Consider the following 17,466-nt stretch of genomic DNA (forward strand, 5'->3'; position numbering starts at 1 on the left):
CCACAAGGTCAGATCACCCATTGTTAGGAACTCCCGGGCAGTCACCTGGAAGTCTGACTGAGATCTGGATCTCTTCACAAGACAACCACTGCCAGAAGCTCATTGTCCGATCCTGGTATTCCCGTCTTAGACAGACAGAGCACTGCTGCCTGGAGCTAAGACTCAGAACTGATAGAAGATTTGCATGTCTCATCTGGATTTCTTCATGGATCCTTCCAAAACGCAAAACAAGTGCTAAATAGGTGTTTAAATGAGGGAGAACCAGTGAGGAAGGTCTGAGCCTGTCACCTGGATGTCAAACATGAGACAGACTGAACATGACCTTCAGGGTCCAGCTCTGCCATATGGATAACCTTACCAGACAGACTCAGCAATGTAACAACGCTTGGATTCCTCATCTGACTCTCTAAATGAGACAGAGAAACAAAGAGTCAGGGAGTTTGTGGGGTCACCCCAGGAAATCCCCAGGAGGCGGGCTAGCAATGCGCAGATATTGGAAGTTTTTCAGCTTCACTTTTCCATGAGGACGACCCAGCACTGGAGCAGCCACAATGGACCGTTCCTTGTGTTACGGTTTGGAGATCGAGAGACTGGGTAGAGGTTCCTCACCTTGGCTTTCTTTGCTTTCATCTGTATTTTCCCCAGCAGGATAAACATTGCTGGTGAGGGCTGGACCTTCAATGCCTGTGACAGGTGCTCAATGGCCTTGCTGTGATCATTAGAGAACGCCTGCACAAGGGCTCGCTGGACAGGGGAGGTGCCTGTGGACACAAGGACAGAAAGAAAACAAAGAAGCTTTACTCCTAGATCTGCTTAAAGTCCCGAGATTGAAAAATCACAATACTGTCTGCCCTTACATTGTCTAGCCGATCATGTGTTCGATAAACTACTGCTGCCACTTCACTTCTATATTAGATTGATTTGCTTTCTGGTCTGATCACACCCGATCTAGAATGAGCACTGTAAGGAAGGCACGGTATCAACAGTAAGACAGACACAAGTGACCACAGTTCAAGGGTGTTTATTGAACTTCAATCGGGTTTGATAAATGCCTATCTAAGCCTAAATCTACAGATGGGAGCAAGCTACGACCATCAAATAATAATAACGCAGTCCTAGTGGTGTCTTGTCAAAATAAAAGGTACTATACTAATACACCTATTGTCAATCCTTACCTCTAAATACAAATACTGTGAGAAACAATGTTATGCAAAAGAAAAAGTGTTCAAGAAATGATATGTCAGGATATTCAAGCTGTTGGCTTCCCTTCCCCACGTTTTCAGCACGGGGCAAAGCGGCACACTCGAGCTTAGCACATCCTCTGGCTTCTCTAGCGTGAGCATTCACTTCCAAACTTCCACATCACGGCCTTCTGTGCCAAAGTCTCTTTGCCATTCAAAGTCTCTTCTTTCAGAGGGCCTGATGCAACAAACAAAGTTACTTTCCTTTTAGTATTTCACATATACATAATTTTCTTAGGTGATTTACTATTCACCTTGGATCCCCCTCTGCCGGGCTCAGATCCATTTTGACTTGCTTTAACACAAAGCTTTCAATTTATCTCCCTCTGCTGGGCTCGGACCAATTTTATCTACTTTGCCATCAACCTTCTTTACTGTATCAACATCAAAGGCTTTCGATTGTGTACAGGATGTTGCTTGACCCGTCACAGGACCACTTCGATTCACAATTCTTTGCCACTATTTCACTTTTGTTAACTCTCAGTTGGATACCTTACAGAGACCTTCGAATAAACACACACGTGGTGCCGGACCACTCTGTCAAAGGTATCGTATCTTGGTTTCAAAGTTTAGTCACTGATCTGCAGTTCAAATTTGCTCCGTTGTTTATCACATGCGTTTCATACACTGTTCGCTCCAGCGCTCACCATACAATGTTGCCGCTTGCAACCTTAGCTTCAACACAGACCGGTCAGGTATCGTCTACCCAACTGACCGGCTGTGTTGATTTCACTGATGCTGCTTTGTTGTTGGAGCCAAGGGCAGTACCACGGCAGCTGGTGATTCTCCTCACTCTGATTATTGATGCAGGAGGTCCCTCTGTATCTCCGACACACAATGCAGGATTCTTCTGCATGGTTTCCTGGTCTTATGCTTTCTATTGTTGAGGCTTCTTGAAAGTAACAGTTCTTTGTTGAAAAGGTCAAGAGAACTTCCCGCCTTGCGATCCCCTTCTGTTTTGACGTCTTTCTCCTCATGTTAAACTGCCATCTTGGAACTGCTATTTCCTTGTTTACTTTGCCACGCTCAAAGTGTGCTCTCATGTTCCATCTTTTATTCGTGTGGGGAAGTGTAATGGAAGTCAGGTGTGTGTGATGGTCAGTAACTGCCCAACCTTGCCTGACCATTGTATTGGGACACGTCAGGTACACAGCTTGTAGCGAGCTGTCTGTGAGAAAGTGTTTGTGTTATAAAAGGGGGCGGGGGTTGAGTTCCTAAATATCAGGTGTTACAGGGAAGGGGATACCGTGTGTCCACATCCAGTGTCCCACTCCCCAAAGACGCCTCACCCAGGGGATCCTCCCTCACAGGTCCACCCTGGGAACTGGATCCAAAAGCGATGGCCGTGGCCTGGCCACCTGGATGACAGATCCTCAGAAACTAGTGGGTGAGACACCTTCTGGTTTCTCACAGCACACACCCAATGATGACTTCTGGAGTCAGCATCTAGCCTTTCCAATGCCAATGGTTAACCCCCATTAAACATCTGTACTGAGTCCCCAATGAATGCCACAGCCTCACAACTTTCTCTACTGTGTTTCAGGAGGTGCTCTCTTTCCCCTCGCCTGTTACTATGCTGCATGAAGTCTGTGAATATACTTGCTGTTTAACAGGGTAAAGCGGTTGGATCTAGAAGATCCCTCTACAGCATTATATATCATTAGCCGGTCAAGTGGCACAGCGAGTAGAGCGCTCGCTTTGGCATCCGTGCAGGGCCTGCTGACGCAGGTTCTAATCCCGGCGGGGCCAAACGCAGCCTTTCATCCTTCCGAGGTCGATAAATGAGTACCACACACCGTGGGTAATAATAAGCAGTGCTCAGATGCCTGGGGGTGTGTAGTGCTATATAAATACCTAATTATTATTATTATTATTATGGATCCATCTTGCCAATCTCCCTGTGCTTCATTCACAGAGCTCTAGACTCTACAGATCCTTTTCTAGATCCCTCTTGTGCCTCTGATACACTAACTGGGTTTGTAACAAGAGTGACATATTACTGTCACAACGATTGTGGTGCCCTAACTACACTGCCCTCCCTCTATCACAATATGCAGGGAACCCTGCTGCTGCAGGAGGACAGGTGAGAAAACTGTTTCATACACTATAAAGATGCAGGGCTAGAATGCGTAACTGCCCATGCGTAAACATTCTACCACACCCCAGAGATTTCCTCTCTTCCTAATTGTGGGGCCTAAGGAGCCAGCCTTTGGTTCAATTGGTTTTTACATACAAGTCTATTGCGTTGACGCTGGCGTGTTCAAGAGGGGATGGTACAGCAGGAGCTGTATCAGAATATCTGAAACAAAATGATGGCAGAACATCATACTCTTAGGTCCTGCCCTCTCCCTCCTACCCAAATATGCCTCATTATGAGATTGCCAGTATCCTGGTGGTAATTCCACCAGGTTACTGACAACCTGTAACATTTTGACCGGCACTCGATCCGGCTGAATTACCGATCAGATTACGAGTGCCCCAGGTAAGGAAACAAAGGAATGGTCTGAAGCCTGAGATGCACCGTCACTAGTGACAGCACCTTAGAGAATACTAGCAGGATCTCTAACTAGTCCCCCAGGTAAGGAAACAAAGGACTGGTCTGAAGCCTGAGATGCACCGTCACTAGTGACAGCACCTTAGAGAATACTAGCAGGATATCTGACTAGTCCCCCAAAGTAAGGAAACAAAGGAATTGCCTGAAGCCTGAGATGCACCGTCACTAGTGACAGCACCTTAGAGAATACTAGCAGGATATCTGACTAGTCCCCCAAAGTAAGGAAACAAAGGAATTGCCTGAAGCCTGAGATGCACCGTCACTAGTGACAGCACCTTAGAGAATACTAGCAGGATCTCTAACTAGTCCCCCAGGTAAGGAAACAAAGGAATTGCCTGAAGCCTGAGATGCACCATCACTAGTGACAGCACCTTAGAGAATACTAGAGGGGTCTCTAACTAGTCCCCCAGGTAAGGAAACAAAGGAATTGCCTGAAGCCTGAGATGCACCGTCACTAGTGACAGCACCTTAGAGAATTCTAGCAGGATCTCTAACTAGTCCCCCAGGTAAGGAAACAAAGGAATGGTCTGAAGCCTGAGATGCACCGTCCCTAGTGACAGCACCTTAGAGAATTCTAGCAGGATCTCTAACTAGTCCCCCAGGTAAGGAAACAAAGGACTGGTCTGAAGCCTGAGATGCACCGTCACTAGTGACAGCACCTTAGAGAATACTAGCAGGATCTCTAACTAGTCCCCCAAGTAAGGAAACAAAGGAATTGCCTGAAGCCTGAGATGCACCATCACTAGTGACAGCACCTTAGAGAATACTAGAGGGGTCTCTAACTAGTCCCCCAGGTAAGGGAACAAAGGAATGGTCTGAAGCCTGAGATGCACCGTCACTAGTGACAGCACCTTAGAGAATACTAGCAGGATCTCTAACTAGTCCCCCAGGTAAGGAAACAAAGGAATTACCTGAAGCTTTAGATGCACCGTCACTAGTGACAGCACCTTAGAGAATTCTAGCAGGATCTCTAACTAGTCCCCCAGGTAAGGAAACAAATGAATTGCCTGATGCCTGAGATGCACCGTCACTAGTGACAGCACCTTAGAGAATACTAGAGGGGTCTCTAACTAGTCCCCCAGGTAAGGAAACAAAGGAATGGTCTGAAGCCTGAGATGCACCGTCACTAGTGACAGCACCTTAGAGAATACAAGCAGGATATCTGACTAGTCCCCCAAAGTAAGGAAACAAAGGAATTGCCTGAAGCCTGAGATGCACCGTCACTAGTGACAGCACCTTAGAGAATACTAGCAGGATCTCTAACTAGTCCCCCAGGTAAGGAAACAAAGGAATTGCCTGAAGCCTGAGATGCACCATCACTAGTGACAGCACCTTAGAGAATACTAGAGGGGTCTCTAACTAGTTCCCCAGGTAAGGAAACAAAGGAATTGCCTGAAGCCTGAGATGCACCGTCACTAGTGACAGCACCTTAGAGAATACTAGAGGGGTCTCTAACTAGTCCCCCCGGTAAGGGAACAAAGGAATGGTCTGAAGCCTGAGATGCACCGTCACTAGTGGCAGCACCTTAGAGAATACTAGAGGGGTCTCTAACTAGTCCCCCAGGTAAGGAAACAAAGGAATTACCTGAAGCTTTAGATGCACCGTCACTAGTGACAGCACCTTAGAGAATTCTAGCAGGATCTCTAACTAGTCCCCCAGGTAATGAAACAAAGGAATTGCCTAAAGCCTGAGATGCACCGTCACTAGTGACAGCACCTTAGAGAATACTAGAGGGGTCTCTAACTAGTCCCCCAGGTAAGGAAACAAAGGAATGGTCTGAAGCCTGAGATGCACCGTCACTAGTGACAGCACCTTAGAGAATACTAGAGGGGTCTCTAACTAGTCCCCCAGGTAAGGAAACAAAGGAATTGCCTGAAGCCTGAGATGCACCGTCACTAGTGACAGCACCTTAGAGAATTCTAGCAGGATCTCTAACTAGTCCCCCAGGTAAGGAAACAAAGGAATTGCCTGAAGCCTGAGATGCACCGTCCCTAGTGACAGCACCTTACAGAATACTAGAGGGGTCTCTAACTAGTCCCCTAGGTAAGGAAACAAAGGAATTACCTGAAACCTGAGATGCACCGTCACTAGTGACAGCACCTTAGAGAATACTAGTGGGGTCTTTAACTAGTCACCCAGGTAAGGGAACAAAGGAATTACCTGAAGCCTGAGATGCACCGTCACTAGTGACAGCACCTTAGAGAATTCTAGCAGGATCTCTAACTAGTCCCCCAGGTAAGGAAACAAAGGAATGGTCTGAAGCCTGAGATGCACCATCACTAAAGACAGCACCTTAGAGAATACTAGAGGGGTCTCTATCTAGTCCCCCAGGTAAGGAAACAAAGGAATTGCCTGAAGCCTGAGATGCACCATCACTAGTGACAGCACCTTAGAGAATACTGGCAGGATCTCTAATTAGTGCCCCAGGTAAGGGACCAAAGGAATGGTCTGAAGCCTGAGTTGCACCGTCACTAGTGACAGCACCTTAGAGAATACAAGAGGCGTCTCTAACTAGTCCCCCAGGTAAGGGACCAAAGGAATGGTCTGAAGCCTGAGATGCACCGTCACTAGTGACAGCACCTTATAGAATACTAGCAGGATCTCTAACTAGTGCCCCAGGTAAAGGAAACAAAGGAATGGTCTGAAGCCTGAGATGCACCGTCACTAGTGACAGCACCTTAGAGAATACTAGCAGGATCTCTAACTAGTGCCCCAGGTAAGAAAACAAAGGAATGGTCTGAAGCCTGAGATGCACCGTCACTAGTGACAGCACCTTAGAGAATACTACAGGGATCTCTAACTATTCCCTCAGGTAAGGAAACAAAGGAATTGCCTGAAGCCTGAGATGCACCGTCACTAGTGACAGCACCTTAGAGAATACTAGAGGGGTCTCTAACTAGACCCCAGGTAAGGAAACAAAGGAATTGCCTGAAGCCTGAGATGCACCGTCACTAGTGACAGCACCTTAGAGAATACTAGAGGGGTGTCTAACTAGTCCCCCAGGTAAGGGAACAAAGGAATGGTCTGAAGCCTGAGATGCACCGTCACTAGTGACAGCACCTTAGAGAATACTAGCAGGATCTCTAACTAGTCCCCCAGGTAAGGAAACAAAGGAATTGCCTGAAGCCTGAGATGCACCGTTACTAGTGACAACACCTTAGAGAATTCTAGCAGGATCTCTAACTAGTCCCCCAGGTAAGGAAACAAAGGAATTGCCTGAAGCCTGAGATGCACCGTCACTAGTGACAGCACCTTAGAGAAAACTAGAGGGGTCTCTAACTAGTCCCCCAGGTAAGGAAACAAAGGAATTGCCTGAAGCCTGAGATGCACCGTCACTAGTGACAGCACCTTAGAGAATACTAGAGGGGTCTCTAACTAGTCCCCCAGGTAAGGAAACAAAGGAATTGCCTGAAGCCTGAGATGCACCGTCACTAGTGACAGCACCTTAGAGAATACTAGCAGGATCTCTAACTAGTCCCCCAGGTAAGGAAACAAAGGAATTGCCTGAAGCCTGAGATGCACCGTCACTAGTGACAGCACCTTAGAGAATACTAGCAGGATCTCTAACTAGTGCCCCAGGTAAGGGAACAAAGGAATGGTCTGAAGCCTGAGATGCACCGTCACTAGTGACAGCACCTTAGAGAATACTAGAGGGATCTCTAACTAGTCCCCCAGGTAAGGAAACAAAGGAATTGCCTGAAGTCTGAGATGCACCGTCACTAGTGACAGCACCTTAGAGAATACTAGCAGGATCTCTAACTAGTGCCCCAGGTAAGGGAACAAAGGAATGGTCTGAAGCCTGAGATGCACCGTCACTAGTGACAGTGCTTGGAGAATACTAGAGGGATCTCTAACTAGTCCCCCAGGTAAGGAAACAAAGAAATGGTCTGAAGCCTGAGATGCACCGTCACTAGTGACAGCACCTTAGAGAATACTAGAGGGGTCTCTAACTAGTCCCCCAGGTAAGGAAACAAAGGAATGGTCTGAAGCCTGAGATGCACCGTCACTAGTGACAGCACCTTAGAGAATACTGGCAGGATCTCTAACTAGTCCCCCAGGTAAAGAAACAAAGGAATGGTCTGAAGCCTGAGATGCACCGTCACTAGTGACAGCACCTTAGAGAATACTAGAGGGGTCTCTAACTAGTCCCCCAGGTAAGGAAACAAAGGAATTGCCTGAAGCCTGAGCTGCACCGTCACTAGGTACAGCGGCTTAGAGAATACTAGTGGGGTCTTTAACTAGTCCCCCAGGTAAGGAAACAAAGGAATTGCCTGAAGCCTGAGATGCACCGTCACTAGTGACAGCACCTTAGAGAATTCTAGCGGGATCTCTAACTAGTCCCTCAGGTAAGGAAACAAAGGAATTGCCTGAAGCCTGAGATGCACCGTCACTAGTGACAGCACCTTAGAGAATACTGGCAGGATCTCTAACTAGTTCCCCAGGTAATGGAACAAATCAATGGTCTGAAGCCTGTGATGCACCGTCACTAGTGACAGCACCTTAGAGAATACTAGCAGGATCTCTAACTAGTGCCCCAGGTAAGGGAACAAAGGAATGGTCTGAAGCCTGAGATGCACCGTCACTAGTGACAGCACCTTAGAGAATACTAGAGGGATCTCTAACTAGTCCCCCATGTAAGGAAACAAAGGAATTGCCTGAAGCCTGAGATGCACCGTCACTAGTGACAGCACCTTAGAGAATACTAGCAGGATCTCTAACTAGTGCCCCAGGTAAGGGAACAAAGGAATGGTCTGAAGCCTGAGATGAACCGTCACTAGTGACAGTGCTTGGAGAATACTAGAGGGATCTCTAACTAGTCCCCCAGGTAAGGAAACAAAGGAATGGTCTGAAGCCTGAGATGCACCGTCACTAGTGACAGCACCTTAGAGAATACTAGAGGGGTCTCTAACTAGTCCCCCAGGTAAGGAAACAAAGGAATGGTCTGAAGCCTTAGATGCACCGTCACTAGTGACAGCACCTTAGAGAATACTAGAGGGGTCTCTAACTAGTCCCCCAGGTAAGGAAACAAAGGAATGGTCTGAAGCCTGAGATGCACCGTCACTAGTGACAGCACCTTAGAGAATACTAGCAGGATCTCTAACTAGTCCCCCAGGTAAAGAAACAAAGGAATTGCCTGAAGCCTGAGATGCACCGTCACTAGTGACAGCACCTTAGAGAATACTAGAGGGGTCTCTAACTAGTCCCCCAGGTAAGGAAACAAAGGAATTGCCTGAAGCCTGAGATGCACCGTCACTAGTGACAGCACCTTAGAGAATTCTAGCGGGATCTCTAACTAGTCCCCCAGGTAAGGAAACAAAGGAATGGTCTGAAGCCTGAGATGCACCGTCACTAGTGACAGCACCTTAGAGAATACTAGAGGGGTCTCTAACTAGTCCCCCAGGTAAGGAAACAAAGGAATTGCCTGAAGCCTGAGATGCATCATCACTAGTGACAGCACCTTAGAGAATACTGGCAGGATCTCTAATTAGTACTCCAGGTAAGGGACCAAAGGAATGGTCTGAAGCCTGAGATGCACCGTCACTAGTGACAGCACCTTAGAGAATACTAGAGGGGTCTCTAACTAGTCCCCCAGGTAAGGAAACAAAGGAATTGCCTGAAGCCTGAGATGCACCGTCACTAGTGACAGCACCTTAGAGAATACTAGCAGGATCTCTAACTAGTCCCCCAGGTAAGGGACCAAAGGAATGGTCTGAAGCCTGAGATGCACCGTCACTAGTGACAGCACCTTAGAGAATACTAGCAGGATCTCTAACTAGTGCCCCAGGTAAGGGACCAAAGGAATGGTCTGAAGCCTGAGATGCACCGTCACTAGTGACAGCACCTTAGAGAGTACTAGCAGAATATCTAACTAGTGCCCCAGGTAAGGGACCAAAGGAATGGTCTGAAGCCTGAGATGCACCGTCACTAGTGACAGCACCTTAGAGAATATTAGCAGGATCTCTAACTAGTGCCCCAGGTAAGGAAACAAAGGAATTGTCTGAAGCCTGAGATGCACCGTCACTAGTGACAGCACCTTAGAGAATACTAGAGGGGTTTCTAACTAGTCCCCAAGGTAAGGAAACAAAGGAATTGCCTGAAGACTGAGATGCACCGTCACTAGTGACAGCACCTTAGAGAATACTAGCAGGATCTCCAACTAGTCCCCCAGGTAAGGAAACAAAGGAATTGCCTGAAGGCTGAGCTGCACCGTCACTAGTGACAGCACCTTAGAGAATACTAGCAGGATCTCTAACTAGTCCCCCAGGTAAGGGAACAAAGGAATTGCCTGAAGCCTGAGATGCACCGTCACTAGTGACAGCACCTTAGAGAATACTAGCAGGATCTCTAACTAGTCCCCCAGGTAAGGAAACAAAGGAATGGTCTGAAGCCTGAGATGCACCGTCACTAGTGACAGCACCTTAGAGAATACTAGCAGGATCTCTAACTAGTGCCCCAGGTAAGGGACCAAAGGAATGGTCTGAAGCCTGAGATGCACCGTCACTAGTGACAGCACCTTAGAGAATACTAGCAGGATCTCTAACTAGTGCCCCAGGTAAGGGACCAAAGGAATGGTCTGAAGCCTGAGATGCACTGTCACTAGTGACAGCACCTTAGAGAATACTAGCAGGATCTCTAACTAGTCCCCCAGGTAAGGGAACAAAGGAATTGCCTGAAGCCTGAGATGCACCGTCACTAGTGACAGCACCTTAGAGAATATTAGCAGGATCTCTAACTAGTGCCCCAGGTAATGGAACAAATCAATGGTCTGAAGCCTGAGATGCACCGTCACTAGTGACAGCACCTTATAGAATACTAGCAGGATCTCTAACTAGTGCCCCAGGTAAGGGAACAAAGGAATGGTCTGAAGCCTGAGATGCACCGTCACTAGTGACAGCACCTTAGAGAATACTAGAGGGATCTCTAACTAGTCCCCCAGGTAAGGAAACAAAGGAATTGCCTGAAGCCTGAGATGCACCGTCACTAGTGACAGCACCTTAGAGAATACTAGCAGGATCTCTAACTAGTGCCCCAGGTAAGGCAACAAAGGAATGGTCTGAAGCCTGAGATGCACCGTCACTAGTGACAGTGCTTGGAGAATAATAGAGGGATCTCTAACTGGTCCCCCAGGTAAGGAAACAAAGTAATTTCCTGAAGCCTGAGATGCACCGTCACTAGTGACAGCAGCTTAGAGAATACTAGTGGGGTCTTTAACTAGTCACCCAGGTAAGGAAACAAAGGAATTGCCTGAAGCCTGAGATGCACCGTCACTAGTGACAGCACCTTAGAGAATACTATCAGGATCTCTAACTAGTGCCCCAGGTAATGGAACAAATCAATGGTCTGAACCTGAGATGCACCGTCACTTGTGACAGCACCTTAGAGAATACTAGCAGGATCTCTAACTAGTGCCCCAGGTAAGGGAACAAAGGAATGGTCTGAAGCCTGAGATGCACCGTCACTAGTGACAGCACCTTAGAGAATACTAGAGGGGTCTCTAACTAGTCCCCCAGGTAAGGAAACAAAGGAATTGCCTGAAGCCTGAGATGCACCGTCACTAGTGACAGCACCTTAGAGAATTCTAGCAGGATCTATAACTAGTCCCCCAGGTAAGGAAACAAAGGAATGGTCTGAAGCCTGAGATGCACCGTCACTAGTGACAGCACCTTAGAGAATACTAGAGGGGTCTCTAACTAGTCCCCAAGGTAAGGAAACAAAGGAATTGCCTGAAGCCTGAGATGCACCGTCACTAGTAACAGCACCTTAGAGAATACTGGCAGGATCTCTAACTAGTGCCCCAGGTAAGGGAACAAAGGAATGGTCTGAAGCCTGAGATGCACCGTCACTAGTGACAGCACCTTAGAGAATACTAGCAGGATCTGTAACTAGTCCCCCAGGTAAGGAAACAAAGGAATTGCCTGAAGCCTGAGATGCACCGTTACTAGTGTCAGCACCTTAGAGAATTCTAGCAGGATCTCTAACTAGTCCCCCAGGTAAGGAAAGAAAGGAATTGCCTGAAGCCTGAGATGCACCGTCACTAGTGACAGCACCTTAGAGAATACTAGAGGGGTCTCTAACTAGTCCCCCAGGTAAGGAAACAAAGGAATTGCCTGAAGCCTGAGATGCACCGTCACTAGTGACAGCACCTTAGAGAATACTAGAGAGGTCTCTAACTAGTCCCCCAGGTAAGGAAACAAAGGAATTGCCTGAAGCCTGAGATGCACCATCACTAGTGACAGCACCTTAGAGAATACTATCAGGATCTCTAACTAGTACCCCAGGTAATGGAACAAAAGAATTGCCTGAAGCCTGAGATGCACCGTCACTAGTGACAGCAGCTTAGAGAATACTAGTGGGGTCTTTAACTAGTCACCCACGTAAGGAAACAAAGGAATTGCCTGAAGCCTGAGATGCACCGTCACTAGTGACAGCACCTTAGAGAATACTATCAGGATCTCTAACTAGTGCCCCAGGTAATGGAACAGATCAATGGTCTGAACCTGAGATGCACCGTCACTTGTGACAGCACCTTAGAGAATACTAGCAGGATCTCTAACTAGTGCCCCAGGTAAGGGAACAAAGGAATGGTCTGAAGCCTGAGATGCACCGTCACTAGTGACAGCACCTTAGAGAATACTAACAGGATCTCTAACTAGTGCCCCAGGTAAGGGAACAAAGGAATGGTCTGAAGCCTGAGATGCACAGTCACTAGTGACAGCACCTTAGAGAATACTAGCAGGATCTCTAACTAGTGCCCCAGGTAAGGAAACAAAGGAATGGTCTGAAGCCTGAGATGCACCGTCACTAGTGACAGCACCTTAGAGAATACTAGCAGGATCTCTAACTAGTCCCCCAGGTAAGGAAACAAAGTAATTTCCTGAAGCCTGAGATGCACCGTCACTAGTGACAGCAGCTTAGAGAATACTAGTGGGGTCTTTAACTAGTCACCCAGGTAAGGAAACAAAGCAATGGTCTGAAGCCTGAGATGCACCGTCACTAGTGACAGCACCTTAGAGAATTTTACCAGGATCTCTAACTAGTCCCCCAGGTAAGGAAACAAAGGAATGGTCTGAAGCCTGAGATGCACCGTCACTAGTGACAGCACCTTAGAGAATACTAGAGGGGTCTCTAACTAGTCCCCCAGGTAAGGAAACAAAGGAATTGCCTGAAGCCTGAGATGCACCGTCACTAGTGACAGCACCTTAGAGAATACTAGCAGGATCTCTAACTAGTGCCCCAGGTAAGGGACCAAAGGAATGGTCTAAAGACTGAGATGCACCGTCATTACTGACAGCACCTTAGAGAATACTAGAGGGGTCTCTAACTAGTCCCCCAGGTAAGGAAACAAAGGAATGGTCTGAAGCCTGAGATGCACCATCACTAGTGACAGCACCTTAGAGAATACTAGAGGGGTCTCTAACTAGTGCCCCAGGTAAGGGACCAAGGGAATGGTCTGACGCCTGAGATGCACCGTCACTAGTGACAGCACCTTAGAGAATACTAGAGGGGTCTCTAACTAGTCCCCCAGGTAAGGAAACAAAGGAATTGCCTGAAGCCTGAGATGCACCGTCACTAGTGACAGCACCTTAGAGAATACTAGCAGGATCTCTAACTAGTCCCCCAGGTAAGGAAACAAAGGAATTGCCTGAAGCCTGAGATGCACCGTCACTAGTGACAGCACCTTAGAGAATACTAGAGGGGTCTCTAACTAGTCCCCCAGGTAAGGAAAGAAAGGAATTGCCTGAAGCCTGAGATGCACCGTCACTAGTGACAGCACCTTAGAGAATTCTAGCAGGATCTCTAACTAGTCCCCCAGGTAAGGAAACAAAGGAATGGTCTGAAGCCTGAGATGCACCGTCACTAGTGACAGCACCTTAGAAAATACTAGAGGGGTCCCTAACTAGTCCCCCAGGTAAGGAAACAAAGGAATTGCCTGAAGCCTGAGATGCACCATCATTAGTGACAGCACCTTAGAGAATACTAGCAGGATCTCTGACTAGTGCCCCAGGTAAGGTACCAAAGGAATGGTCTGAAGCCTGAGATGCACCATCACTAGTGACAGCACCTTAGAGAATACTAGCAGGATCTCTAACTAGTGCCCCAGGTAAGGGACCAAAGGAATGGTCTGAAGTCTGAGATGCACCGTCACTAGTGACAGCACCTTAGAGAATACTAGCAGGATCTCTAACTAGTGCCCCAGGTAAGGAAACAAAGGAATGGTCTGAAGCCTGAGATGCACCGTCACTCGTGACAGCACCTTAGAGAATACTAGAGGGGTCTCTAACTAGTCCCCCAGGTAAGGAAACAAGGGAATTCCCTGAAGCCTGAGATGCACCGTCACTAGTGACAGCACCTTAGAGAATACTAGCAGGATCTCTAACTAGTGCCCCAGGTAAGGGAACAAAGGAATGGTCTGAAGGCTGAGATGCACCGTCACTAGTGACAGCACCTTAGAGAATACTAGCAGGATCTGTAACTAGTCCCCCAGGTAAGGAAACAAAGGAATTGCCTGAAGCCTGAGATGCACCGTTACTAGTGGCAGCACCTTAGAGAATTCTAGCAGGATCTCTAACTAGTCCCCCAGGTAAGGAAAGAAAGGAATTGCCTGAAGCCTGAGATGCACCGTCACTAGTGACAGCACCTTAGAGAATACTAGAGGGGTCTCTAACTAGTCCCCCCGGTAAGGAAACAAAGGAATTGCCTGAAGCCTGAGCTGCACCGTCACTAGTGACAGCACCTTAGAGAATACTAGAGAGGTCTCTAACTAGTCCCCCAGGTAAGGAAACAAAGGAATTGCCTGAAGCCTGAGATGCACCATCACTAGTGACAGCACCTTAGAGAATACTATCAGGATCTCTAACTAGTACCGCAAGGAAATGGAACAAAAGAATTGCCTGAAGCCTGAGATGCACCGTCACTAGTGACAGCAGCTTAGAGAATACTAGTGGGGTCTTTAACTAGTCACCCACGTAAGGAAACAAAGGAATTGCCTGAAGCCTGAGATGCACCGTCACTAGTGACAGCACCTTAGAGAATACTATCAGGATCTCTAACTAGTGCCCCAGGTAATGGAACAGATCAATGGTCTGAACCTGAGATGCACCGTCACTTGTGACAGCATCTTAGAGAATACTTGCAGGATCTCTAACTAGTGCCCCAGGTAAGGGAACAAAGGAATGGTCTGAAGCCTGAGATGCACCGTCACTAGTGACAGCACCTTAGAGAATACTAACAGGATCTCTAACTAGTGCCCCAGGTAAGGGAACAAAGGAATGGTCTGAAGCCTGAGATGCACAGTCACTAGTGACAGCACCTTAGAGAATACTAGCAGGATCTCTAACTAGTGCCCCAGGTAAGGAAACAAAGGAATGGTCTGAAGCCTGAGATGCACCGTCACTAGTGACAGCACCTTAGAGAATACTAGCAGGATCTCTAACTAGTCCCCCAGGTAAGGAAACAAAGTAATTTCCTGAAGCCTGAGATGCACCGTCACTAGTGACAGCAGCTTAGAGAATACTAGTGGGGTCTTTAACTAGTCACCCAGGTAAGGAAACAAAGCAATGGTCTGAAGCCTGAGATGCACCGTCACTAGTGACAGCACCTTAGAGAATTTTACCAGGATCTCTAACTAGTCCTCCAGGTAAGGAAACAAAGGAATGGTCTGAAGCCTGAGATGCACCGTCACTAGTGACAGCACCTTAGAGAATACTAGAGGGGTCTCTAACTAGTCCCCCAGGTAAGGAAACAAAGGAATTGCCTGAAGCCTGAGATGCACCGTCACTAGTGACAGCACCTTAGAGAATACTAGCAGGATCTCTAACTAGTGCCCCAGGTAAGGGACCAGAGGAATGGTCTAAAGACTGAGATGCACCGTCACTACTGACAGCACCTTAGAGAATACTAGAGGGGTCTCTAACTAGTCCCCCAGGTAAGGAAACAAAGGAATTGCCTGAAGCCTGAGATGCACCGTCACTAGTGACAGCACCTTAGAGAATACTAGCAGGATCTCTAACTAGTCCCCCAGGTAACGAAACAAAGGAATTGCCTGAAGAATGAGATGCACCGTCACTAGTGACAGCACCTTAGAGAATACTAGAGGGGTCTCTAACTAGTCCCCCAGGTAAGGAAACAAAGGAATTGCCTGAAACCTGAGATGCACCGTCACTAGTGACAGCACCTTAGAGAATTCTAGCAGGATCTATAACTAGTCCCCCAGGTAAGGAAACAAAGGAATGGTCTGAAGCCTGAGATGCACCATCACTAGTGACAGCACCTTAGAGAATACTAGAGGGGTCTCTAACTAGTCCCCCAGGTAAGGAAAGAAAGGAATTGCCTGAAGCCTGAGATGCACCGTCACTAGTGACAGCACCTTAGAGAATTCTAGCAGGATCTCTAACTAGTCCCCCAGGTAAGGAAACAAAGGAATGGTCTGAAGCCTGAGATGCACCGTCACTAGTGACAGCACCTTAGAAAATACTAGCAGGATCTCTGACTAGTGCCCCAGGTAAGGTACCAAGGGAATGGTCTGACGCCTGAGATGCACCGTCACTAGTGACAGCACCTTAGAGAATACTAGAGGGGTCTCTAACTAGTCCCCCAGGTAAGGAAACAAAGGAATTGCCTGAAGCCTGAGATGCACCGTCACTAGTGACAGCACCTTAGAGAATACTAGCAGGATCTCTAACTAGTCCCCCAGGTAAGGAAACAAAGGAATTGCCTGAAGCCTGAGATGCACCGTCACTAGTGACAGCACCTTAGAGAATACTAGAGGGGTCTCTAACTAGTCCCCCAGGTAAGGAAACAAAGGAATTGCCTGAAGCCTGAGATGCACCGTCACTAGTGACAGCACCTTAGAGAATTCTAGCAGGATCTCTAACTAGTCCCCCAGGTAAGGAAACAAAGGAATGGTCTGAAGCCTGAGATGCACCGTCACTAGTGACAGCACCTTAGAAAATACTAGCAGGATCTCTGACTAGTGCCCCAGGTAAGGTACCAAAGGAATGGTCTGAAGCCTGAGATGCACCGTCACTAGTGACAGCACCTTAGAGAATACTAGCAGGATCTCTAACTAGTGCCCCAGGTAAGGGACCAAAGGAATGGTCTGAAGCCTGAGATGCACCGTCACTAGTGACAGCACCTTAGAGAATACTAGCAGGATCTCTAACTAGTGCCCCAGGTAAGGAAACAAAAGGAATGGTCTGAAGCCTGAGATGCACCGTCACTCGTGACAGCACCTTAGAGAATACTAGAGGGGTCTTTAACTAGTCCCCCAGGTAAGGAAACAAGGGAATTCCCTGAAGCCTGAGATGCACCGTCACTAGTGACAGCACCTTAGAGAATACTAGCAGGATCTCTAACTAGTCCCCCAGGTAAGGAAACAAAGGAATTGCCTGAAGCCTGAGATTCACCGTCACTAGTGACAGCACCTTAGAGAATACTAGCAGGATCTCTAACTAGTCCCCCAGGTAAGGGAACAAAGGAATTGCCTGAAGCCTGAGATGCACCGTCACTAGTGACAGCACCTTAGAGAATACTAGCAGGATCTCTAACTAGTGCCCCAGGTAAGGAAACAAAGGAATTGCCTGAAGCCTGAGATGCACCGTCACTAGTGACAGCACCTTAGAGAATACTAGCAGGATCTCTAACTAGTGCCCCAGGTAAGGGAACAAAGGA

General features: G+C 47.6%; 1 protein-coding gene across 1 annotated transcript in view; it reads right to left on the reverse strand.

Moving 5' to 3' along the window:
- TTC6 (tetratricopeptide repeat domain 6) overlaps nt 1-17,466 on the reverse strand; it is a 1,171,050-nt gene that overhangs the window by 620,434 nt on the left and 533,150 nt on the right. Inside the window, exon 18 of the mRNA XM_069638410.1 lies at nt 610-761. Coding sequence (XP_069494511.1) covers nt 610-761 — 152 coding nt within the window. The remainder of the gene's footprint in view (nt 1-609; nt 762-17,466) is intronic.

This window comes from Ambystoma mexicanum, chromosome 14, assembly GCF_040938575.1.
Source record: "Ambystoma mexicanum isolate Mex_15411 chromosome 14, UKY_AmexF1_1, whole genome shotgun sequence".
Taxonomy (NCBI): Eukaryota; Metazoa; Chordata; class Amphibia; order Caudata; family Ambystomatidae; genus Ambystoma; species Ambystoma mexicanum.